At 45.0% G+C, this 26495-nt stretch overlaps 3 protein-coding genes across 6 annotated transcripts; all 3 read left to right on the top strand.

Annotated features, from left to right (window-relative positions):
* Positions 1 to 3139: 3139 nt before the first annotated feature.
* LOC133472879 (uncharacterized protein KIAA0232-like) lies at positions 3140 to 5875 on the top strand. Its single transcript, XM_061764365.1, has 3 exons — positions 3140 to 3483; positions 4949 to 5512; positions 5603 to 5875. Exons 2-3 carry the CDS (start codon positions 5270 to 5272, stop codon positions 5846 to 5848), a joined length of 489 nt encoding a protein of 162 aa, XP_061620349.1. The 5' UTR covers positions 3140 to 3483; positions 4949 to 5269; the 3' UTR covers positions 5849 to 5875.
* A 990-nt stretch (positions 5876 to 6865) lies between these two features.
* Positions 6866 to 10231, top strand: kiaa0232 (KIAA0232 ortholog). Its single transcript, XM_061764717.1, has one exon. It carries the CDS (start codon positions 6866 to 6868, stop codon positions 10229 to 10231), a length of 3366 nt encoding a protein of 1121 aa, XP_061620701.1.
* tbc1d14 (TBC1 domain family, member 14) lies at positions 10007 to 26469 on the top strand. 4 transcript variants are annotated; one of them, XM_061764359.1, is made up of 16 exons: positions 10007 to 10147; positions 10232 to 10340; positions 10788 to 10917; positions 16288 to 16984; positions 18597 to 18720; positions 21415 to 21539; positions 22069 to 22151; positions 22225 to 22342; positions 22452 to 22558; positions 22945 to 23025; positions 23113 to 23201; positions 23298 to 23369; positions 24016 to 24144; positions 24233 to 24342; positions 24993 to 25251; positions 25353 to 26469. In XM_061764359.1, exons 2-16 carry the CDS (start codon positions 10281 to 10283, stop codon positions 25407 to 25409), a joined length of 2241 nt encoding a protein of 746 aa, XP_061620343.1. In that variant the 5' UTR covers positions 10007 to 10147; positions 10232 to 10280; the 3' UTR covers positions 25410 to 26469. The 4 variants fall into 4 exon arrangements, with proteins under 4 accessions (XP_061620343.1, XP_061620344.1, XP_061620345.1 ...); XM_061764360.1 differs by lacking the exons at positions 10007 to 10147; positions 10232 to 10340; positions 10788 to 10917 and adding an exon at positions 14809 to 15252; XM_061764361.1 differs by lacking the exons at positions 10007 to 10147; positions 10232 to 10340; positions 10788 to 10917; positions 16288 to 16984 and adding an exon at positions 17447 to 17656.
* The last annotated feature ends 26 nt before the right edge of the window (positions 26470 to 26495 follow it).

Genomic DNA, 26495 nt, shown 5'->3' with positions numbered 1-26495 from the left:
AGCTAAAACCTGACGACGACTCAAGTCAGTCATCATCTGACAGTAGAACTGTTGCGACGTTGTCGGGTTTGTTTAGGTGCTGTGGGATTTTTCAAAATATAAAATATGGGCCTCGGCTCTCATAATGTTTGGCAAACACTGCCTGCTACGATGCCTGCGCTGCCCTCCAGTGGTAAATACGTAGTTTGCATCAAACTATAGACATGACTCACCACTTTTTGCCTTCCTCTCTCTGATTAATAATCACCTTGCGAGGTCACGACCCTGACCCTTTTCTCCACCTGTGCGTGTGCGCAGTGCATTACACAGGCTTAATGGGGATTTAGGTGACCACAACATAGGACTATGCCTTTCTGTAACTCTTCCAGTCTTTTTGTATCACTCTATGAGCATTCAAAAGTTTACAGGAGGTCAAATTCAGTTCACCTGGAAAAGTTCAAATGCATTTTAGCTCTTCCTCAAATTTCAGCGTAAAGCCTGTTTGGGAGTAAATTCGTAGTTGTTTGGTGAATCACTCGTGACGCTTTGGGTGTCCTGACATTTGCAAAACAAAGGCAATCGGGTTGCTAGCCGGTGTGCCGGCGTCGTCGCGCTCCTTCAACCTGTCTGGTCAGACCGGTCAGCTGACTGCCATTCTGCGCATGCCGATCGTGCTGCCATTTTGGAGGCATTCCGTCAAACAGGATATTCCGGGTCGTTCCGATAACGTGCCAGAGCGAGGCATAATCAGTCTCGAGTCTTTACATTCAAGAGACTCAAGTTGGGACTTGGGTCAAGTCATACAATCTTTTTCTTTTGCTTGCGCTTTTCTGGGGTAGCAAGGTAACAGTCAAGCGTGGGGCCTGAATCCTAAAATCGCCCATTTAAGTCTGACTCAAGTCAAGTCCCGAGGAGCTCCGGGAAGACTTGCAGCCGCAGTCCAAACACAAAGGCCCCACTCATAGCGCACAACCCGCTCACCTTTGACCCACATACAGCAGGCCGCATTGCTCCGCAATTAGCTCAGGAACTTTTCAAATGGGCTCAAATTTGAATTTCGACTCCACCGAGGCAACTTCAAATGTGCTCGTTTCGTCACGGGGATCGCAACATTTTGCATTGAGATAGCACGCACGCCTGGATTGCGCTGATAACGAACGCGCAACTCCGCGCACCGTGTGACGCAATCTCCTCCCCGCTTTGACTGCGTGTGACGTAATTGAAGGCAGCCAAGTTTGAATGAGCCGGCCCGCTTATTCAAGAGAATCACATGACGGGGAGACTTTGCACTCCTTTATCAGACGCCATGTGGAAAAGTCAGCCTCGGGGCATCTGGGAAATTTGACAACTAAGTCATTATCAGGATCAAAATGTCTTTGAGAGGGACTGCTAAACATTAATGTGCATGTCTGAGTGGATGTTAGATGCGAAGCAGCTTTGATCAATGGCTGATTTGTTCAGTATAGTTACAAAAAAAGCCACTGATAACAGTACAGAAAATGGATGGATGATTGACTTTTTAATACATAATCATTCAGTGTGGAAAATCTAGCACGCGCCTGTTTTTATTGGGTTATCGCGTCATCTAATAATAGAACACGGCCGCGTCTGAAGGTTAGGGGAAAAGATTTCAATGTTAAAAGACATTGTATTATTTTTCAAATCATTTGGAAAACGTTGAATGTTAAATGAAAGCTTGTCGTGCATTTTTTAAATTGTAAAAAAAAAAAAAAAGTTACAAGATCACAAATATCAAAATATTCAAATGCATTGAGACTATTACAAAATATCACACGAGCACAAAACTTTTTTTTGCTTTGCCACTGATAACAGAAAGCTCATATGTACTGTAGACTTTTTTTTAAGGTAGTTTCTTTTTTGCATTCTCATTTCCATTCATTCATAATTTCATTTCCATTTAACTGCTCGTACACAGTGGCGCCTTGAGATACGCAGTTGATTCACTTAAAAAAAAAAAAAATGCTTCTCAAAGTCATTGTGATCCACTAGACTCAATGAGGGATTTTTGTTTTGCAGATATTGATTGTGCCCTCATTATCGCACATCTCTATGCTTTGCCCCAGATCAATAAGGTGTTTGGCCTTTGACTGCAGGGCTCCGGAGGCAGATCCAGATCAGACAAACCACTCAATACGTCCTCTAGTTACCCTGGTAACTTGCCGCAAGAGACAATGGCTTGGGGATATATATATATATATATTGTTTTCTCTCATGTGGCCTTGACTCATTGTGTGCCCCAAAAAGTTACATGAAATGTGCTCCTCGACAGACCAGGTGGTCATTCCTAAAGAAAATAACCTGAAACGCTAGATTGCTCTCAACAAGTAACAATACTTGCCGGAAACTGTTTTTTTCTTATACAAAAAAAACAGGAGATACTTTTAAGCTGTAGAGAACTGATTCTCAAACCCCCCCAAAAAATCTTCCCCATAAATTGTGTCGTGTCAAAAAAATAAATAAAGGCATAAAACAATAATAACGCTTCCCTAATTTATCTTTGGGCCAAATAAAAGCTCTCAAATGATTGAAATTTCTCTTTTGTCTTTTGGGATGGATTCATATTTATAATTCAATATGATTAAGTTACTCTCTATTAAATAGGACATGGATATTTAGGTTGAAACATGGAAAACATGGCACATTGGTATGTTTAATTGGGATTAGGATTATATATAGTCTAAAGTAAACACAATACCGAATGTAAATAATTGCAAAACGACCATGTCATAGAAAGGTCATTCTCCCAATTGTTATTGTTCCTGTGACAGTGACAATAAAGTTATTTTCTATACTAATAGTCAATTCGAAAGGATTCCTTGGACTCGCCCCCTTGACCCAAAAAGTTTGAGAACATATTTAAGGTTCGAAGTGTTTATGAATATGATCATATTAAAAGTAGAGAAACACGTTTCCCCTGTGCAACAAATTCTTACTTACGTCCACATGGATGCCAACAAAGTGTAAGAGATCAAAATACAGTATTTTCCAAAAATATATACATACAAAGCAAAAACAGAATATAGGCATAGCGATACAAAAAAAAAAAAATAATAATTATTATTATTCAATAACCAGCGTTTGGCGTACTAGTTGTGTTTCTGATGCAATACCCTGGCGGAAGGAGCCAGTATCTGGTAACAGGACGGCGGAGGTTAGCCTCGTTGCCTAGATACGAACTCAGGAGGTGGCGCATGAAGCGCCGTCCTCCGAGTGAAACTGGCCTCCGTTGTGGGCCATTGTGGCTCTGGCGTCAGCACGCATTCAACGGGTCCCCCTTCCCCTCGCTTGAGCCCGAATGTCGACATTTTCCCCGTCGCCGCTCAAGTGGCACTGGAGGCGAAAACACTAGCGCCATTTCTGTCGGCGTCCATGATACGCTATGCGACCGCAGCGGATTCCAGAGCCCAACGAGCTCGGAACGGCAGCGACGGAGAAGTAGCCGCTCGCCTTTCGGTGTTCCTCTCCTCTTCAGCCCACTCGCAGGTACGTCGAGCGGCTCGGTTGTTCGTGTGTATGTCGTGTCTTTTGATTCTCCACGCGTCGCTCGCTTTGACTGTGTGACGACATGGCGCACATTTTTGAAGCGAGCAACTGTCAGTCCTCTCCGGTCGCCTTCCAGGAGCAGCTCCTCCTCCTCTCCCCTTTGGCCACAACAACGACCCCGCTTCGAAGCTGCTCTTCCCTTCGGGTTGCCCACTTTTTTTTAATTTTTAATTTATTAACATTTTTGGATGCCATGTTGCCCACTCGCAAGTAAACCACTTGGCCTAACAATGTCAGCAGGTCGCCGCTTGCTAGCTTGACGCTTTTTTTCCCCACTCGGGAGCTCGAATGTCATAAACAAGTCATTTGCCGGACAAACGGCAACGCGAAAGCGAAAACATAAGTAGCCGCACACTTCGAGGTCGTCATCTTTGTTGCCGTCGATGCGCAGCATGATTAGCTCCTGAGCTAACATTAAAGGTCGGTGGTCCGGCTAACCTTCTGAAATACAAATGCTATTGGCGCTAGCGTGCTAATTTTAACGCCGCACAGGAACGCATCGTTAAGATGTCGTTTTGTGTAAACGTGCACAAAAATATACAGGGCTGTCGTTGTTAGCTGTTCAAAGTTGTAATATGAGCTGAATAAATTGTATTAATCACAGCGGATGTCCACCCAAAATAATGGCATATTGAACCAAAGATGTCCTGAATGAGCTGATTAATTTGAAGTTGGACTGTCACAAAAAAAGTCACAAAATGTGGAAGGAGGTGGTAAATATGTACAATATCTCAAACAGGGAAATTTATTGTGAAACCGGAATTATGGGGATGTGGAAATTCTTCCCAAAATGTTTTGAATTTCGAATGGGAGGATGAGGACCTTTTTTGTTTTTGTTTTGGTTCAATGTCTCATTTACTTGAATGGGAGCCTTCCAATGTGGGAATGTGAAAATAGTAGCATTCACCCAATTATCGGTCAGGCCAGCTGAGGTCACCTCCACCTGGACTTCGATGCAACGGTGTTGGGCTGCTGGCTGCTCACAGTTAAGCTTCTTAGCGTTTCCCTTTTGACGTCTCATAATGGATAACCTCTAATGGACCTTCCTTGAGTGACAGCCACCTCGGCCAATGTGAACGGCGCAACCTCGCTTTGCCTCTTATGTGCCTCTTGTAAGCCTCCAAAACACATGCGCCTGACAGGAAGTGTTTTCCTGCCACTTGCCTGTTTTCAACTAAAGTGCTGTCTCTTGGTTGTTTGACTTTGTGTTGACAAACAGTTCCACGCAATGTACATATTAGTATGTTACCATGTGTTGTGTTCCAAAATCTGTCATGCATCCGTATTGAAATAGTCTGCCCCCAGGGTGTATTGTCATGAATAGGCTTTTTGTAATGTGTTCACTGCTGCAATCAAGCCAAGAAATGTTTCCGATCCATTGATCCCTTTGCTTTCTGTTTTCCAGGTGGCGCTGGTGAAGTGATCACTGCAACATGGGCACCTTCGTGTGACGCAAACACGTCTTGTGTTTTGCTGTGCGGCAGCATAAGCCATGCCTGACGAATAAAATCACCCTTTTTGCTAAAAGCAACAAAAAAAGGGGGGGGGAAATCCCACATGCCTCCCCACGTAGAACCCCTTCAGTGCATCCCGCTGGAGTGATTGGCCCACCTTCCAGAGGTTCTAGGTTCTCTCGCCCCCTCTTCTCTGTACTTGTCCCCAACCACCTGACACACAACTCATCGCAATGCCAATCCACCTGAGAATAACCAACACCTGAGGTCTCATGCGTCCAGTGAGCGCCGATTCAGACGGTCCTGCTCCTCCCGCGAACCTCTCTTGGCCCTACCCGCTCGTGGCTCCCCTGCCTGCCTCAGAGATGTCCCTGCTCCAGTCGCTGGGTCCAGTGCAAAACTGGCTGGGCCAGGAGCTGGAGAAGTGCGGGATCGACGCCATGATTTACACCCGCCATGTCCTCAGCCTCCTCCTGCATGACAGTTATGACTATGACCTGCAGGACTACCTTCATGTAATGTTTTAAAAAATGACAATTTCAAGATGGAAGTCAACTTGTCGCACATATTGATATGCTCTCAAATATTCAACATTTGTTTGACAGGAGAATGACATCTTTTTGGGCTGGGAGAAGGGAACTGGGAAGAAATGGGGCAAGAGTAAGAAGAAGGGAGGGACCGACCTGAGTCTCGAGGAAATGAAGAAACAAGCGGCGGTGCAATGTCTTCGTTCTGCGTCTGATGAAGTAAGCGCTGCTCGGCCGAAGCATCCTGTAACAAAAGAAAGCCTAGTTATCGAATCCGCAGAAATAGTCCAAAATTTATGGAACATTTGTTGTGGTTTTAAGTAAAAAAAAAAATAATAATAAAAATTGCAGTTAAAATTGAGTTGTCTACTTTTTTATGTATGACAAGAAAAGGCACAACAAGATAGGCTGCTTGACTGCCATCGTACGGGAGGTGCGCTGCGAGTTCATAATGACACCACGCAAAACATTCAAAGGGTGCCAGGGGGTGCAGGGGTGTTGGGTCTCAGCGACCGGCCCACTGTGCCGTCTATTTTTTAACCGGCACATGCTACACGGGATAGGAGCAGTCATTGGGCTGTCAGCTGACCAGAATTAGCACAATGATGTAAGAGCAAACATAGGACAGAAGGTAACTAAACCTTTTTTTTTTTTTTTTTTTTTTTTAAGGGAAACGGTAAGGAATATTTTCTTGGTTTAAGAAAGCTATAAGTTGTATGGTATGTTAAGTTAGGACTCGGTGCGTCAGAACAGTTTGATAAGACTTCAACTTCTGTTTTTCTGTAACGTTACTAAGGTACCTAAGACGCAACTAAATATAGCGCAGTCATGGTCAAGCCGCAGTTTTCACAAGTCGGCTGCTCTGTTTTTAATGATTTTCTTTTAATGTATATTACACCATTGAAGCCGACACTCCTCATGCTGTACTAACTGCTGCTGTCCTTTTTCCTTTTCAGAACTCTGGAATTGAAAGCCTGGTTGAGGAGCTTTGCTCCAAACTTAGGGACATTCAAAACAAACAGAAAGGTTTGTCGGTTCTGTTTAATAGTGACTAGGAAATGTGCCTTCTGTTTTATTTGTGCATTTTTAATATGTTGTTGTCCTACAGAGGAAAAACAGATACAAAAGAAGGCTGATGGTGCTCATTCTCCTGATCGAGTTGAGTCCCCCTCTTCGAAGGATCAGGTGGAAATGTAAGTCCACATTATGTACTTGGTGTGTTCAAACATTTCCATGAACTGGGAGGGTTGAGTTTGAATTTGCCTCTTTTGTCAATCGGGACTCAGGTATTATGAAGCCTTCCCACCTTTGTCAGAGAAGCCTGTTTGTCTCCAAGAGATCATGACCGTGTGGAACAAAGCCAAGGCATACTCGAGTTCTTCGTCCTCGGCCGCTCCGCAGACCAGCACAGACACTTCCTCTCCAAAAGATTGCAACAGTGAATGCGAGGCTGCCAAGGAGCGGAACCCTGAAGTGTGCGGTACCATCACCAGTGTGACAAACGAGAGAGGCCAACAACGCCGAAGCAAGAAGGAGAAAGAGAACCGATACCATGGCGGTGCTGCGGCAGAAGAGAAGAACACCGGCCACTCCAAGAGACAAACGAGACACAGATCTGGGGGCAAATATCGGGCCCGATCCTGGTCTTCTGGCTCTAGCGAGGCGGGCTCGAGCTCAAGTGGGAACCTGGGTGACAAGTCATTCAGAAGCAAGGCGGTTAGAGTCAGGCACAAATCCAGAGAAGTTGGGAAGAGTAAGAGACAGCGTAATAGCGGACAGTTGAAGCTTCAGCTGAAGGCTATTGACAAGGAGGAGCGACGGAATGCAGGAGGAAGCAGAGCCACTGCGGGCACGGGCAAACCACCTCAGCTTTACAAAAAGAGTAGAAGATCCCTAAAAGAGGTTTCTCACGATCCAGTCTGGGCGCAAGAAAATGAGGTGGGCTTTGAGGACAGAAACGCAAAGGAATACATGGAGGAGCCACTTTGGTACACTGAGCCCATCACAGACTATTTTGTACCTTTTAGCAGCAAACAAAGCAAGCTGGAGACAAAGTATCGAAGCAAAGTGGGCTTTCCCGAAGACTTGGCCCTGTCAGCAGACATGGCTTTGCTGCCGGAGAGAATCCAGGGAATCTGTTTTGCCAACGAGAACTACCAGAGAACATACCTTGCTGCGGGCTCATTTGTCGACGGCCACTTTGTGGAAGCGCCCGGCGAAGCAGAGGAGGAGACTGCTGAACTCATTGGGACCTCTAGCTGCCCTCAGCCAGAGGATAGTGGACATTTAGATGACAAGCATCTGCCAGAATTCACCGACTTCTATGAAGTTGATATTTATCAATCCATATTGGATACTAGTGCCTCAGACTCGTTACAAGAGAGTCGGATCCTCGGCATGATTCGACAAAAGAGCAACGAGCAAAGAGAATCTTGTTTAGTGTTAGATGGCCTGGAGCAGCAAGGGAACAGTGCAATAAGGACAGACTTGGAGGAAGCTTCGGGATCTTATGGGTTTCTCATGGAGGATCTCGACAATTTGGCTCAAGTCTGGGGATGTTACTCGCCCTCTACTTCAGACGATATAGACGGAGAAAGCTTCTTGGGCGACTCACCCGTTCGGCTCTCCCCCCTCCTTGATAGCGTTTCTTTCACCCTGAGGAATCTATCCGGAAATCTGGTGGAGCCGCAAATTCCCGAGGCCGTCGGCGAGCCGTCTGGCTTAAACTCGTCTTGCTTCTCTCTTTTTGAGCTGCAGTATGACAGTCCCACTCTTTCTTTTCCCCACGAGTCCCTCTCCGTCGCTCACGAGAGCAACGCCGATCCCGGTAGCTGTCTCGACCCGCATGCTAATAAACAGTCTCGTTTGCTGATATGGACCAAAAATAGTGCCTTTGATGAAACTGAACACTGCTCCAACCTTTCAACACGTACATGCAGCCCATGGTCACATTCAGAAGAGACTCGTTCAGACAACGAGCACGGGAATATTCCCACAGAGGAGCCGGCCGCTCTGATTGGCACTGAAGAAATTGATTGTATCATCCCTCCTATTTCTGGTACATATCTAGAAGATGAAATCTTGGACTTCTTGCAGGAAGACTCTGGGCGCAAATGTGAGGAGACGAGTGTTTGCACAGCATCCTGTCAGACGTACACCAAAAAATCGAAATTGGAGTCCCTTTGTGGAATAGCGTTGGAAGACGACGAGAGTAAACCGTACAGCGCGGGCGTTTTCTCAGATAACACAAAGCAACAGAAGGGCGAGTACAGCTCAGGAATAATCAAAGATATTTGGTCTGCAGTCGGGGAGGCCAAGTTGGTGGTGTCAAGGCAAAGCACGAAGAAAATGAGCGAGACGGTCTTTTCCGAAGACTCTGGTGGTTACTGTGGCAGCTGTCTGGAGGTGCAGGCCAAAGGTGTTCAGAAAAAAGCAGTGCAGCGCTCAGAGTATCACCTCTGGGAGGGCAAGAACGAAGAACAGGACTTGGCCAAAAACAAACTCTCCAAGTTAGATGGCGCCGGGGATTACATGACTCCGTCCAAACCCTGGGACTTGAGATCAGATAAAGACGGTACATCTTTCATCATCGGTGGCGTGTACGGAGAGTTCAAGACGTTAAGTTGCGATAAGAATTGGGCTGTCGTGCCACCAAATGAATCTCAACGTAGCTCGCTCCAGTCTGCCGCCGCATCTGCTTCTAGTTCCGAGATGCTCACAATCGCCGGCGCGGACGTGTTCGTCAACAAGGGCAGCTGCTTTGCTCCAGGACACCGGCGCCTGTGGCGGCCTCTTGTGTCCTTCGGCCAAAGCGAGCGCGCCATTACGGGGAGCCGAGACGGCTTGAATAAGGGATTTTCTTTGATCTTCCGGGAAGATTTGCTGGGATCTTACGACGGCTTGCGTAGCGAGGAGCAACGTTTAGAATACCCATTTGCCTCCTTCGACCTGAACAATCCCTTCTCTCAAGTTCTCCATGTCGAGTGTTCCTTCGAGCCAGAGGACATGGCTTCCTTCAGTCCAGGGTTCAAGCCCAAATCTATTCTGTGCTCTGACTCTGAGAGCGAAGCCTTCTGCCCGCAAATTTATGGCATCAACCAAACGCAGTACAGGGCCATTCGCATTTCCCCCAGGACTCATTTCCGGCCAATATCGGCCTCAGAGTTGTCTCCCGGCGGAGTGAGCGATTCGGAGGCCGAGACCGACAAAGAGGAGGCGAGTTTTCCCGTCCTGGCGCCGGTGGATGTCTGCGATGATCCGCAGGCAGATCTCAAACCACTAGAGGAGGACGCAGAATGTGAAGGCCCGTATTATGGGAAATCTGAACTGGAATCTGGTAAATTCCTGCCCAGATTGAAGAAGTCTGGCATGGAGAAGAGTGCCCAGACCTCTCTGGATTCACAGGAAGGCCCCAGTGTCCTTCTGCCCATTGCTGAACAAGAAAGATTTTTAGACTGCCAAACAGCAGAAGATGCATCAGCTGCAGGTGGGCAGAAGAACACCTCAGTTGGCCCTCTGCAAAAAGAGGGCTCTCCGGGGGAAAAACAGACGTACTTGTGTGCAGCGGCAGGCCAAATCCCCAAATACGGGATTGCGTACGACTTTGTCGGAGACGTGCCAGAGGTGAGTTGTTTCCTCGAACTGCTCTTAAAACACGTGATGCAAGCATTCGCTGTTATATCACCCTCTCGTCCCATTTGTGTTTAGTTCCCTCTGTTGAATATAAGCGGACAGAGAGTAAGTGGCAGCCAGGACGATGAGTGCTGGTGGCAAAACACACTCTGCCCCCCCTTGTTCCCTGGCTCTCAATGTACAGGTAACGCTCATCCCTCATTAAGAATACAGCGGTGCCTTGAGATACGAGCTGTTTTGTTTGGTTTTTTTTTTCCTTCGATTTGCAAGCGCAAACTTTACATACGAGCACTGTATGGTAGAAGTGTCAAATGTTTTTTCTTCTAAATATTCTTCCTTCAAGCTGTTAACTGCCACACTGTTTACACCTTGTGCATTTAAAACAACCACATAGCTTAGCCTCTAGTCTGTTATCTTAAGGCTAATGCGAACAGTAAATTATTAGCATCTAATGCGGCTATTATCCTTTTAGGAATGAATATTTGAACACAACTGCGCAACAACACGTGTAGACAGACTATATAACAATACTCCGTCATAGACGGAACAAATGTATCTCAAGGCACCACTGGACATTTGAAAATGTTTGAACTGAAGGTATCCTTTTTAAAGTAACTGATTTCCCCTCTAGGGAGCAGCAACATTTGAGTTCTTCAGTTCGCAGTGGACTTGTGTTGGCGAGAAGAAAAGTTGCTCAATTTTCGGTGACTGGACCGCTACCAGCTTTTATTCAGGTTCATCTCAGAGCCACCAAACCAAACGTAGGCTAATTTCTCGAGCTTTCCACAGACCCCCCCCCCCCCCCCCCCCACACACTCCGCTCCCCACACAAACGCATAACTGCTGTTTTTTCATTTACTAACTCGATGCTTGTGTAATCAACAATCAGCTCGACGACAAAAAAAAAAAGTGAGTTAAAATAGGATAACGAAAAAAGTTTTGTTTGAGTGATGCCATGTGCTGATATCCATATAAAGCATTTTAGAATCTGTTGCAGCTGATGCAGCTTTCTTTCAGTTTTGCTCCTTCCACCGCCTTGCTTTTCAGCTACTATACTTGGACAGTTGGTGGCATCTGAATGGTTGTGCATGTGCGTTTGTCCAACCAGTCTCTTCTTTTTTTTCTCTTCTTTTCTAGTTAAAATAGGAAACAAAAACCTAATTACCGGGTAAAACAACTGCAATCCCATGCGCTACTCTTCATCTTCTGTTGGGAAAGATGACGTTGCGATCTTTGAGTTGTGCTCTTCAATTTTCTATAGTTTGTTTGGATGAATTTATGAAAGAAGTAGAGAATGTGTGCAGGTTTGCTTGTAACACATTCACTGCCATTGACGGCTTTAGAAGTCAAAGATCCATGTTAACTGGGAAGGCTGGCAGTGAGTGAGTTAAGGTGAGTTGCCCCAGTTTATCATAGAAGATGAGTTTTTGAGAACCTAGTTGTAGATTAAGGTATGATTTGTGAGGGGGGGGATATCAAAAGTGAAAAAAAAAAAACACAATCTCATACTGGTCTACATAACTGCAATTCTCCGAAAAATAATTTGCTAGGAGGGGGAAAAAACCTTAATGAAAGTAAAGACCCGCAAAAATTTTCCGCAGACATCCTTTTGCATCTGAATTGAACAGTTTTGTTCGGGTTTTATTTATTATTATTTTTTTTTAATAATCCTGTGTTACTTCAATTGTACACATTGGTGCTATAAATATTTTCCAACATGTGGCTGTGGTAAAACCTTTTTTTTTTTTTTTTGTAGAACAGACAGTCAGAATCCATCTTTTTTTTTTTTTTTTTTCTCTCTCTCCAAAAATTGTAAAACGGAGAAAAATATTTTTCTGGATTCCTGTTTAATGTGGTTTGCTTATTTGGTTATTTCATTTTAATGTAATCGTTTTGAGTTGTCAGGCCTGTAACACTGAAGCGTTCATATTTGCAGAGAGGAAAATCTCACGTATTTCCTTTCAGTTCATTGTCCCGAGGCAAAATGTATAAACAACTCTTGACTTGGAGTACGTTTGTGTTGCAAATCAGTTAATCTTGCAAAAGGTAAACATGGTTTAAAAAAAAAAAAAAAAAAACCCTAAATGCCATAATTACACTACAAAGTACGCTTGGATTATTATTATTTTTTAAATGTATGGTGTGTTTTCCTTTTTGTTTTTGGTTCACCATATACCTCGTTGATATATTGAGTCATATTTCGATGCGTGTGGACAACAAATTTGTCACAATTGGTGTGATTCGGCTTCAATGGTGAAGGTGTACGCATGCTAAATCTAAAAAAAAAAAAAAAAAAACGAACAAATTGGAATGAAAGGCTCAAATATTTTTTTATTGAGCATGTTGCGACGTGTGTTGCTGAATGAGAAGTTAAAAAAATAAATAAAAATCTGCAGGGGCAAAGAGTTTCCTGTTTTGCGTTTAATAAAGCCACCTATCTTTCCCAATTGAGCCTAGAATTTGTTCTGGTTGAAGGGAAGTTAGGGGGGGGCTTATTAATATATATATTTTTTTTATATCCTAACCATGATTCTCAAGCACAAAATTGCCATCAAGTGTGGCCCATTGCTTGGAAATGGATGCGTCAATGTGCTCGATCATATGCGTGGTGGGTACAAGGCCTGATTTTCAAAGAGTACTCCCAACTTCAGGGTCTCGCCACCTGTCGTTCAACGGTCATCAGACACTCAGGAATTTTTTCATATTTTTTCAACATGATCTGCAATCAACTGTGGCAGTGCATTGACGATATATTGATTGTAGGCTACACATTGACATTATTTCCAAGCAAGCCACAGAGAGGATAGGTTTTATTTAGAGCTATATAGTTTGAGAGGAGGGAGGTAGAAAAAGAAAAGAGGAAAAAAAAAAAAGTCATTGTTGACTGCATAAGCAATGTGGAGGGCTTTTCAAGAGCCCCTCAAGGTTTCTATGCAATTCCCTGGCGCTTAAACCTTCGAGTACGTGGGGAAACGTCATTTAAATTTTGCATGTTTTTTTGACAGAAGGGCGCCTGGGTTAAAAAAAAACAAAAGCAAACGGGAAGTCTCTGAAAATGCAGCATGCAAACAAACATCAGTCCACCTTTGTCGGATGAACCCGAAATGTTGAAGAGTGAGGTGTTATTGATCAGTTTGAAGGTATTTTGGCTCAATCGTGACTGAAAGTTTATAGAGTTGAGCGTTGCTGTCAAAGTTGGGAGGCGAGAGAACATCATGTCACTAAGTGTTCTCAAAGAAAGACAAGTGTGTGTGTGCGTTATTTAAAAAAAAAAGAAAAAAAGACTCATAAAGCGTTAAGTTTGGAGATAAAATGAATGCGTCACACCTTTCTCCATGAAATTCTTCCATTTTCCTGTGCTACATTTGAAAGAATAAACAGCAACAAAATGTGTTTATAGAGAAAATAAAGTCAGTGAGGGGCTATGTTTTCTTTGGAACGACATCACCGCCTGACTCGTAGAGTTTGGATTGCGCCGTGGTTCAGAAGAACATAATGCAGCACTGAAAGCTCGTCATTTCATTCCTTCCTCTTCGTTGTCCCCATCGCCCTCAAACGTAGCTGTGTGTTCTGATTTCATGTACACCCTGAGTAAATGATTTTGTTTCATTGTGGATTTCATTAACATCTAATAAAAGGGTCGACCAAAACACCAGCATGTCAACTTGCCTCCTTTCGTCAAGCCTTTTCTCACGTGTTTAGAATACAATACACCAAGAGGGCAGGACAAGGCTTCCAAAAGTGCTACTTCCCATCATGAATTTGCACTGCATGCATGCACTATATTAACCTTATACTCCCCCAATTCCTCTTTAAACTGAGTTTTTTTTTTTGTGGAGTAGAAGAGAAGCACAATTGTATGTTGAGCTAAAATGCTTTTTCAAGCACCATTATTTGGCCTCACAATTTGAGCCGTGTTCATGCAAATGTAATGAAAGGTGTGTGTGTTTTTCCCCCCTTCAATTTGATCATTTTCAACTCCCAAGTATATAAATATACTGCGTACATCAAATTGTACCTCTTGGCTATGTCGTGGCCATTTTGGCCTGTTCAAACCTATGAGAACTATATTTCATAATTCATTGTTTACCGGATTGAATCATACACTTTGTATAAAATGGGTATTAGTCCAGACTTGACACTTAAAAATGCTGTTTTATGTTTTCTCCTTATTACATTTAGCAAATTTTGGACAAGGGAGTGATTTTAAATGAATTATGCAATTTTGAGAAGAATTACATTTGAATTTAGGAGGTGTAAACTCCTGCTGACTGTCGAAACATTGAACCATGAGCAAAACAAAAATATGCTTCTGAGTTGAGGTTGCTTTCCAACCTACGCATTGTGCAAACAAACAGGAATTTGGAATGGTTAAAAATAATATATATGTTAACTAATGACAGGAAGTGGCGGTTATCAACGTTACACAGTAAAAGAAGAGGGGAGAAATCCGTTCTGTTTTTTTTTTTCATATTTTTTTTGGGGGGGGGGAGTAATAATAATGACGTATCGAGGGTTAAGTCGAACAAGGCATAAGGATTCATAATAATAATTTGAAAAAAAAAAAGAAAAAGTAATAATGGGGTATCGTAGTTTGGGAGTCGATTGATGATGTCTTGTTGTGTGGACAGGTGACTCCATCCGACGTCAACACTCACTCAGGGCTCGATTACAGCCCGTCGCAAGTTTGTGTTAAAATGGCGGCGGAAACAGGCACACAGGTACAAGATGCCAACTAAAGCGACGGAACTTGGTTACTTCCCCCGTTCACCTTGTTCACCGGACACCGGGGAGCTGTTCCTCGTCGCTTGCGAGAGCGTTCAACCCCGTTTCGGTTCCGATGAGGAAACGGCAAAAACTCGACGACTAAATAGCGAGCGGGTTCCGTTTCAAGTGTTTTTATTTTTTATTTGTTCCCCGTCGCCAAATGACCTCGCGGTTGTGCACACCAAACTGAAGCCGGCGAGGTGATCGTGGTCGCCGCATCACCATGGAGCGCTCCAGCCCGCAGACGGCGGCCGGCCACCTGTAGCTTCGAGCGGCCACTATGGCGAATCCGACCCACTGTGACCGGGGCCGGACGGAGAGCTGCGGTGGTAGGTTGCCTGCTGGCCGTTCGTCACACTTGACACACACAACTAACACCTTTGCCCTCCTTGGGAGGCTTTTATTGACACTAACAACACTGCAGCTCTTTTACAATATAGTTGAATATTAACGAAATATTAATAGACTATGTATTAAGTTTTAGAGCTCTGCATGGACTAATCCAATTCACGTGATGAGATGCCAAAAGCTTCTTAATCTGTATTTCATTGAAGTATGCTCACTGTACAATGCAAATAAAAAAAGAACTAAGCAGACAATTTATTGAGCAGTATGCTGTCAGAACTCTAAGGAATACAACACTCTGTAATGCACTTTATTGGAACAGAGTAATGTGTTAAATTGAATGTAAAGAATTAAACTGCATGCTTCAATTCAATTCATTGTGCTGCTCCTCATGGTGTGCCCGCCTTGGCCACTGGGGGCAGGGCGATACAGTCATGCGGACACAAGCGACGTTTCGCAGCTGCTGTAATATATTAGTCGTTCTTCACAGAGGATAAAGAATATATGTCTATGAGTATTGTGATGTCTGTCTGCATGTGTTACTCCACTTTTTTCATTGCTTAAAGGGTTATAACATCGTTACTATCAAAGTGGCTAAGTGTTAGCCCGTCAATGGCGTTTTCCATTTTGTGTTAGCATTAAGCTAGTGGGGGGCATTCTTAAGGCGAAGGTGTTTGTTTTAAATTTACACTGTGTTTTATATTTTTAGTTTAACAGTAAACAACTGGGAGTGGCATTAAATAGCTAGAAGCCTTTTTTTTTTGTGCTAAACTTATTGTGAAGTGAGTGGAGTTGAGTTCACTGCCAACATACAGCATGCGCTCGCAAGTTCAAGCAAAAAAAATGGCTGAATGGCAGCTCGGAATTGGAAAAACTCGTCGTTGGAGTCACTCGTATCTCAAGGCGTCACTGTATTATTCTGCATTAATCACTGCCAGCCTTCCCAGTTAACATGGATATTTGACTTCTGAATCCGTCAATGCCAGTGAATGTGTTAAATGGAATTACCTCTTTGCCAGGTGTGTCCGGAGAAGCCATTGTAGAGAACGGTCGTGGGGCGAGAGACTTGTCTGTCTCCAGCCGTCGCGATCTCTCCAATCAACACATCCCTGATCCGAGCGCGGTTCACCAATGTGAATCTACACCATGCCCCACCTCGACCTCCATTTTCCACAGCGCCCCACAGAAGCTCAGTCTCGACCTGGACAGCCACAGTGTGACTTCCCAGGACTCGGGCATCCCGACCCTGGAGCTCAACCCTCCGGATTTCACTGCAGGGGACTCTCCCGCTACTTTAACGTTAGATGATGACCCCTCCGACTGCAACGGCGTGCCCAAGTCCTCCAGCTTCCCACGCAGCGGCTTCGACTCCACCCGCTTCTTCAGCCCGGGCCTCAAAGTGTCCGGTGTCGCCGCGGGCCGCCGAGCCTTGAACCGCAGCGACGACGTCTCCGTGTGCAGCGTGTCCAGCATGAGCACGGAGCTCTCGGCGTCCAACGAGGACATCTTGGATTTCACCGTCACCTCCGACTCGAGCGCCATCGTCACCTTGGAGACGGACGACAGCTGCACGGCTCCCTTCTCTGACGTCGCGCTGGCTTCGTTGCCGGGATGCTCCAAGGACTTTAGGGGTCGAGCGAGCCCCCCTGGAGTCGTGAGACGGGAAGAGGATAGCAGGCAAAAGAAGCTGGGATCTTTCACCAGTTTGTTCAACAGGTAAATCTGTTTTACCAGACGAGTAAATACAGTGTACAGTGAATCCTCGCAGGGAATAGGTGACGGCGAATTAGCAGTTACGGTCGCTAATTATAAACTGTCAAACAACTGTTACTTGAACGCACACGGAGCAGCAACGCATGCAAACGGCGCATATAGCGAAGGAATGTTATTATCAAAGGGTCGTTTACTTGCGCCTCAAGAACCGAATGACTCAGCACCCTGTTCATGGAATTTCATCTTAGCGCAGCAGCCTAATCACTGCAAATCCTTTTTTACACTTACTGGTATGTTTGGGAGCATGGCTTATTGCTTTTTGTCCTTGTTGTGACGGGAGGCGGGGGCACCGGTGACCCGAGTTCATTATCCTCGCGCACACGTGCAGTACAGTGTACATTGTGCTGTTATCAGTCCTTCGCATTGTAAAGTTAAGCATTCAGACTTCTCCACCCTCCCACTTCAAAGGGTGGAGCAGCGATGAGCAGAATGTTCCTTCAGCATATCTCTCTCTCTCCCTGCGCAAAAACTATGGGATGTGCACCTCTGGCTCCGCACTTTGGCATTACCGTACTTCCTCACTCCCAGCTTTTGTTGCATTTGAATTGTTTTCGAGCCTTTTAAGTTGTGTCAGCGCAGGATGACAGCCCCCTCGCTTCTTCTGTACATTGACAGGTAAGAGGGTGAATTTGTGGTTATTTTGTTGACGGTTTGTTTTGTTTTGCGGCTGCTGTGATTTAATCACCGGTAGGTTACGTGGAGCTGCCGCCAGGTTTGAAACACTCAACTCTGGATTTACTGTGGGGCCCTGCAGGGCTTTGAGCTTGCGTGTGCTTGGCCTTCATTCGTCCCGTCACAGCGGGTCGTCGCGCTAATGCAGTACCACACAGTGACAACATTGGACTTTCCTACTATTTCCCAGTCGAGCTCAACCGAACGCAAACGTGCCACATGGCTTTGTCAACATTTGTTCTGTGGCATACACGAAAGCAGAAAACGGCACGAAGGAAACGGTGTGATTCGCTCTTCTTGCAGTGTTGTTTCTTGGTACGCTCATCTTTGTCCTTTATTCCCCGTACTGCATCATTCCCTACTTTTTTTTTTTTTTATATAAACCTTTGTCATGATGTCACTGAATAACGGCATCTTCACTCAAATCTGCACATTTGAGAAGAAATGCTGTCATCGTCCCAACCTGTTCCCAAGCAGCATCTGTAAAAATAAAAATTCAGGGATAGTAGATGGATGACAAAAGGTTCCCTGTGGAACTAAATGAAGCCTCTCGCATTTAAATGTCCTTTTATCTTTTTGGCCTGGCGTCATTTTTGCAATGGAAAAGTCTCGATTTGTGAAACAAGCATGAGGTCAGTGACTTCACACCATTTTTTTACACATCTGCTCATATGCGACCACTTTGCTTTTTGCAACTTCCTGCTCTTCACACTCATAATTGAAGCTCTCAACTGCAGTTGTGTGATACATATGTGATATTATTATTATTTATTTTTTTCATTTTTTGGGGATATGGTTTCTCACACGGCGCCAGGTTGTTTGAACAGGCCCCGAAAAGCTTGTGGAGCTCATTTGAGTCTTCATTCTCCATTCTGGGTTTCAGGAGCCTCTTTGCCAGGAAAGTGAAAGACAGTCGCTCAGTGGAGCAGCGGGATGCTGGATGGAAGCTGTTTGGCAAGGTGCCACCACGCGAGGTGCCCATCAAGGACCCCAAAAGAATACAGAAGGTAAAATTGACCTCAGTTGAATAACAGCTCCTGATGAAAGCGTGTCCCCTGCAGTCACGTGTTATTTCAGCCGTTGATGCGACATCCTAGGCCAGGGGCGTCAAAAGCTAGCCTGGGGGTCATTAGCATGTTTTGTATCGGCCACCCACATATTCTAGTCATCGCAATATACCCGGCCCGCATTAAAATGTGGAAAACAAACTGTCAAAATTGGTGAGAGACTGCGCACTGTTTTTTTTTTTTAAATGAGAAATAATGAAACAAAAATGTTATGTTACAAGATATCACTATTCAAATTTTTGAGGCAAAAATTGTTTCTTCAAAATCATTTTTTAAATCAGAATAATAAATTTAGCGTGTTTCTCTGGCCCCGAGTTGATAATGTTTGGACGTTCCTGTCCAATGCAGTACTTATCGTACTTATCAGCGCACTGTAATGATAAATACTAATTACTATGATGACTCATCATAAGAGATAACGTAACATCATTATGCAAGGACCTCGTGAGCTGGAACTTTAAAAGGGTGATATTACATAAGGTTTGTAAATAGCACATTTAATTCGAAGGTCAATGCCTCATCTTTGGCAGAACATAATTCAGTGAACCGATTAATCAGCTGTTTAATTTAAAAAATAAATAGTGAAATTACTTTTTATCACATTTACAATAATAAAGGTATGAACATTTGATTGTTTTACAATACTTTCTTTTATTCTTTGGTGTTTGATACAGAAAAATTGTAACATTTTAAAAGTGTGGGGAAAAAAAAAATATCGGCCAAGGGCTAATATTTACCAATTAATCATAGTAACAATGTAGCTTATTTTTAAACGGGTCCCACTGTATATTTTTTAAACCTGCCTCATATTTAAAATTGTCTCAAGCTAACTGATGCTTGGATGGCAGCATGTCATTCCAACCTGCTGTGCTGTTACTGTCTCACTCCTCTTGACTGTTGAGCATTTTCGGAGGATCCAAAAGGCTCCTGAACAGCATCCACCTGTGTGCTTCACAACCTGATCCGTGGCTGTAACCTCATATCGGACCTGAGGAATCGGTTAACATACACACAAAAAAAGCTCCAATTTCAAGTCTTTTGTCTTGCTGCTAGTTTAAAGACAGGCTTGTAAAACGTGTTTTCACTTTGCACAACCTTTCCTTATTGAGAAAGCAGCACCACGCTCTGCTCTTGTAACATGTTTCATTTTCACCGATGCAAAAATCCATCTGTAACGTAGCGATATAGTCATAGAGAATGATGATCCCTTCTTTTGGGATCGATTAGAAGGGCTGTCAGGGCACAGCAGAGCCCAGAGCGTTTCGGTGCAGTGGCTGAAGCACACACACAGACACACACAGACACACACACACACACACACACAAGTCGCTCCAGATCTGATGCAGCGCAGCTCGGTTGAGCATCCCTCTAAGGAGAGGCAGGGGGAAGGGAGCCACGCAGCGGGGGGTGGAGGGGATGCACCATGCCGCTGCATCTTTTCCGATGTGGGGTGTGTCCCTCTGGAGGTAGCTTGACCATCCCGCCGTGCTCCTCGTCCGCCGGCCGTTGTGGGCGCCGTTGCTAGTAGCCAGCCCCTCAGTAGCAGCGATGACGTTCAGCTAGGGTTTGGCGAAGACGGAAACTCGCAGCCCACCCCCCGCCCGTCCCTCCCCCGGAGGACCGTGGTTCTGCGCCGAAACACTGCGTTCATGGTGAGTTAGCATTGTGGATAGCGGGGGTGAGCCAGCGTCTTCCTTTGCTAACGAGAGAGGCGCAAGGATGCCTCCGATTTCACACAGTAGCCCCTTTGAGCTTTGTGCTGCTTGTAGCAGGGAGCAGGCGGATGACTCAGATGTTTGCATTTCTGCAAAAATAAAAGCACGAGCGCTGGTTCATCTTTAATAATCATTTTATTTCACTGTTCAAGTAAAACATGGTTCAGAAACAAGAGGAGAATTACATCGTATCACATTAGCTTCCCTATAGAGATTTAAAGAATGATTTTATGAGTGGCATTTGAGTCAAAAGTCTCATTTGAACTCAGGATTATATTAAATGGAAATGTTTTGCACCGCTGAGTAATAATTGACCAGTGTTTTTTTTTTTTTCACTGCAACTAGTCTTGCCTGTTTTGGCTTTGAACTATATTAATTACATTTATTTGCCATCAAAGAATTGCCGTGTCAAAGAGCACAGGGCTCGTTTTACAACACGTTTACTGTTCGGCTGTAGCTTCACGCTAAGTGCTTAATTAACACATTCACTGCCATTGACGGCTTTAGAAGTCAAATATCCATGTCAACACGCACACGCACACACACACACACACACACACACATAAAAAAAAAACATCAATTCAATTAACTTCATCAGTCCCTCGCGGCAAATGAAACCCCTGAGTAGCATTCGATTGTGAGCGTGCACGTTCAGAGTGTGTCGGCACGCTAAGCTGGTCAGTCACCCTGCATTATTAACCAGCGACACACGCGCACAGAGATGTGTGTGATCATATTGCTTTTGACCCATGTACAGTACCTCTCTACTTAACCCCTAAGAAAACGTGTTATCGGCTTGCGCCGCTCTTGTCACATGTCGGAGGGCAGAATTTGCATATTAAAAGGGACGCCGTTTATTGAAGCCGTTCCTCGAAAGTGAATGATGTCCACACGCAGTCTGCCATTTTTGCATCGTCAGGAATATGAAACAAAGACTGGCAGAGGCGGACCCTGCAATCCGACGTCTCCCGGGCAGAATGTGAGGAAAAACCTGGACTTTGAGCCTCTTTCCACCACGGCTCTCATACTGGAGGACAGACCTGCGTATGTAAACACGTTCTGTTTGCTATCAGTTTTACTTGGCTCAGGAATGATGAAAGCCTATTGTCGCCTTTTTATCTTCACATTCCCCTCATTCTTTTCTATTTGATGATAAAAAAAAGACAATAGCGAGCTTCCGTTCATCACAGGTTTTACCTCTCGTACAAGCTTTAAACGCATGGAAACTTATTAAAATACACTTTTTTTTAAGTGTTCCTTAACACATATTGTTACTGTTCCTACTGTAAAATTGACACAACAAAAGAGAACACCAATGTGTAATGTCTATCGAAATTTTGCTAGTTTAATGCTAACGTAGGATGCAAAAGTCCACATACAGGCAAATGTTAGTTAGCACTGATGTGAATGTACTCATAAACAGCTGCGACTTTAACACACACACACAGAGCAGCAGCACATACAAACAGCATACAACAATTATCACAGGCGGGAACGACAAACCGCAATATAGCCGGCGAATGTTTTGAAAACCGAAAAACTTACCCACTGTATATATACAAACGTGTCCCAGTAATCTTCCAGCCAAGCCGGCCGAGGAGGCAGAGAAACACAGGCAACAATATGAAGAGATGGTGGCCCAGGCCAAGAAGAGAGGTAACGAGAGCTCGCTGCATTTTGTACTCTCTCGCTTGCTTCCTGTTTGCATGCCTCGTTTTTCTTGTCCTAGAGCTGAAGGAGGCCCAGAAGAGGAAGAAGCAGCTGGAGGAGCGCTGCAAGCTGGAGGAGAGCATCGGCTCAGCTGCTCAGACGTGGAACCAGGAGGTCTTGCCCAACTGGAGCGCCATGTTAGTCATGCGCAAGCCCATTTTAAAAAGTGCCGTTCAATCGCATCGATCGCGAGCGGGACAACTCGCGGCCACCAAATCCACATTTGACCAGTCCCTTGTTGTGCAGGTGCACGTCTCGACGGGTGAGGGACCTGTGGTGGCAGGGCATCCCGCCCAGCGTCAGAGGCAAAGTGTGGAGCCTGGCTGTGGGCAATGAACTCAACATCACACATGGTACAAGTGCGATTTGTCGATGAGCTCTCTGTCGAGACCGAACCCAAAATATTTTCTTGAGTTTTATCTTGAAAAAGCCAAAGTCAAACCGCTCATCTCGGTCATGTGAAACAGTCGTCCAAAACTAAGGCCACCACTTTGTAAAAATGTGTTTCAAAAAACAGACTGAGAGCCTCTTCAGAAAGGAGAAAAGGACAATTGATGAAACAAATGAATCGTTTTTGTTTCGACGCCGGTCTGCCCAAATATTGCGTGCCATGAAACCGGTCGGTGGCTGAGGAACTTTCACTGCTTTTACAAAGCCCACAACGTTAGCACGGACATATCACGGTCGCGTCCAACGGCCCAAAATGACCGTCCCGTGTTGCTTTTATTGGCCCCTGCAGAGCTTTACAATATCTGCCTGGCGCGGGCGAAAGAAAAGTGGAGGAGCACACCAGCCGGCGCAGCAGAGGCCGAAAGCCAAGGTAAAGACGGGCAGCCCGACTCAAAACGCCGCAGTTCTTCACGCCGGGTCTCATTTGGACTCATGTCGTCGTGCCGCCCTCTCCCAGATGCGGACTCGTCCGATCGGGAGTCGAGCTTGGAGCTGATCAAGCTGGACATCTCCAGAACATTCCCCCAGTTGTGCATCTTCCAGAAGGTCAGTGGGGAGGCCGAATGAAGACGTGACCTTTCTTTCCGACTTTGGGTTTGTATCTCGGATGTGTGATTGCATTGTTCTGTCTTTGTCATCAAGGGCGGGCCCTATCACGACGTGCTGCACAGCATTCTGGGAGCCTACACTTGCTACCGGCCGGACGTCGGCTACGTAAGTCACGGGCTTCCGTACTACTGTGGTACCTTACCTTAAGAGTGCAAAATAATTGTTTTATTTTGCTTTGACTCGCGAGCAAAGATTTGAGATAAGGGCGTTAAATGGTGCCAGCAAAACTTTCCCAACAAGCAGCGGTTTTGCAGAAAGTGAATCGTTCTTGAAATTAGAAAATGTGTTTGCTTTGAGCTGTGAATTGCTGAGCTGTTGTGACCGTCAATGAAGTAATCACGAGGCACAAAATATATCAGTCGTTAAATCCTTTCAAGTTATGTTATTAGTTTATATGATTACAAAGTACAATTGTGTAGATTGGGATTTTTCTCATGAGAATCAAAAATTCTTTTGATTTGGTTTTCCATTTATTTTGAATGGGGAAAAGATGATTCCCCTTTAAGTCAGGGCACCAGGGTATTTGTATCGTCGCACGAAAGGCGAATCTTCTTTTTGTGAAGGTTCAAGAGGTTCAACGCTGACTTGGAACTTCCCGTGTCGTACCCACATATTGGTTGGAAGGGCTTCTTCGGCTAATTAGTCGTTTTCCCAACGCGGGCGACTAACACGGAAGCCTTCGTGGGCAGACCGGATGACCTGACGCGCCATTTTTAGATGAGCTATAACATCTGTAGGCGTGTGTTGATAGGTGCAGGGAATGTCGTTCATCGCCGCGGTGCTCATCCTGAACCTGGACACGGCCGACGCCTTCATCGCGTTCGCCAACCTGCTCAACAAACCTTGTCAGATGGCCTTCTTCAGAGTGGACCACAGCCTTGTGAGTGCGCAACAAGATCAGCTCCTGATTGACAGCGGCGACGCAGGCAGTTTTCATGTGTGTTGTGTTTGGTCGTGTGCGGCTGCAGATGTTGACGTACTTTGCTGCATTCGAGGTGTTCTTTGAAGAAAACCTACCAAAGCTCTTTGCACATTTCAAGAACAACAACCTGACCCCTGATATTTATTTGATCGACTGGTGAGTCTTTTTTTCTTTTTCTTTTTTTACTTACTTGAATCCGCAGTTTTGACACGCACGCAAACATGGCGTCCGGCTTCAGGCACCTCTTTTGAGTTTCTGAGAAAACAGGAAATGGGTGTTTGTGGGTGGTGGGGGTGGGGGTGGCGGGGCTCCAGACGGGGGTCCGCGTCGCTTTGAAAATTCCCCGATTTCCGTTTCGAATTTCACACATTGAAACTGGACTTCCTTCGGTTGATTCTCCCTTCTGTATTCGAAAAGCGGTGAGCATAATTCCACTTCTTTTCAGGACCAATATTCAAAAACGTTTGGGACTCATTTGCCCACTAAACGTTTTGAATGCAAATGTCAAACTGTTCAATGTTCCCTTTTGCCCAAAATTCTCAACCGATACATTTCCTGCTTCACGTGTTCACGTTTTGGACATTATGAGACCAGGACGACACAGAACAATTGATTAGAAACAGGAACGCGGAAGACCCAAAAGCATCAAAGTGGGATCCCCTGACTGTAATTTACGAGTTAATTGCTGGCATTGGGACATTTTGTCATTGTTAAGTTAAAAAAAAAAAAAAGAAATGAATCCAGTTGCACCTTGGCGGTTTTAGTTGTTGTTGAGAACTAACCCAGTCCTCCAAACCCCCTCCCAGGATCTTCACCCTGTACAGTAAGTCTGTGCCACTGGACCTGGCGTCGCGCGTGTGGGACGTCTTCTGCCGAGACGGCGAAGAGTTCCTGTTCCGCACGGCGCTGGGCCTGCTGCGCCTCTTCCAGGACGTGCTGACCCGCATGGACTTCATCCACATGGCCCAGTTCCTCACCCGCCTGCCCGACCTCATCCTCGCCGAGCAGCTCTTCCAGCACATCGCCGCCGTCCACATGACCAGCCGCAACAGGAAGTGGGCGCTGGTGGGTGAACAAGTGGCAGGAGCCTTATTGATTTATTGATTTATCGATTGTTGTTGTTTTTGATCCGTAACAAGATTTTTGACGAGACTGTCCCCTTTTAGGTTCTGCAGACGTTACAGAAAGATCAAGAGCGAGGAAGTCCGGTGCTGAAGCGCTGACGTCCGGAGGAAAGGAATGGGGGGGTGGGGGCGCTCATCAGAAGTCCGGTTTGAGCTAGTGCTCTCACTAGCGATCAGAACCAGGATCCAGGACCGTGAGTCATGGAGCAGGGGTGCCTTATTTAATGAACTTCCCAGCAGAAGACCGACAACACACTCCGGGACCCCATGGGACCACTCAGATGCCAGTTATCACGTCCAATTTGTCACTCACTTCTCGTGAACCGCTGTTTTGTTTTGTTTTGTTTCCCCCCCAAGGTGACTCCCTGAAAGCCTCGTCTGGAGGCGATTGTTGTGTTCTCTATGTTACATGTCGACGTGCTGTCATCCTCTGGAATTCAGGTCAGAAGCTGCCTTTCAATATTTGTGCGGCGTATCGTAACGAATGACTTGGTACGGTGCACTGAAATCAACATTTTGGCTCGGCAATGTTTTATCCGTGTGAGGTGTTTATTTATTCAAAGAGGCTGTCTGCTGTGGATCCGATTTGTATACTTTCTTTTTTTTGTTTTTTGAACTAAACCCTCACTCTGTCTGAGTAGACTTATTTCTGTGTGTGTTCCATGTTTTTCTTATGCACACATCTGTTAACGAGTGCAAATTGTCGTTCGTTTGTGCGTCGTCGGCCACCGCTCAATTTGATGACAGGTTGTGGGTGATAAACAGGAAATGTATCTTTGCTTTTATTTTTATTTTATTTTTATGAGGCCTGTGTGGTTTTGCACTCCCTCCCCTAAGCGCAGCAGAACTGCAATAACACTTTTTTTTTTTTTTTTTATATATTTTTTGTGACATTTGCCCTTCAGGTGCATCATGAGTCATCCCTCAGGTTCTTTTAAATTTGGATTTCTGCCTTTTGAATGAATTTGTGTGTGTTCAGTAGCATTTCCAGAATGAGACGCAGTCAGAAAATCAGACCACCAGTGAAATGAATGTAAACTCCGATTGCACTGTTCTGTCTTTTGAGTTGCAGTCTTCTTTCGGTGTTGGTTTTCTTTGCTTTGGACTGGCAGCAGGAGGGAAATGAACCTCATTTGACCAAATAAAGGAGTTGCAAATATCCGTATTGTGATAATACTTAAGTCT

This window comes from Phyllopteryx taeniolatus, chromosome 23 (genome assembly GCF_024500385.1).
Source record: "Phyllopteryx taeniolatus isolate TA_2022b chromosome 23, UOR_Ptae_1.2, whole genome shotgun sequence".
NCBI lineage: Eukaryota > Metazoa > Chordata > Actinopteri > Syngnathiformes > Syngnathidae > Phyllopteryx > Phyllopteryx taeniolatus.
The sequence above is the reverse complement of the archived record's forward strand: the minus strand, read 5'-3'. Positions and strand labels throughout refer to the sequence as shown.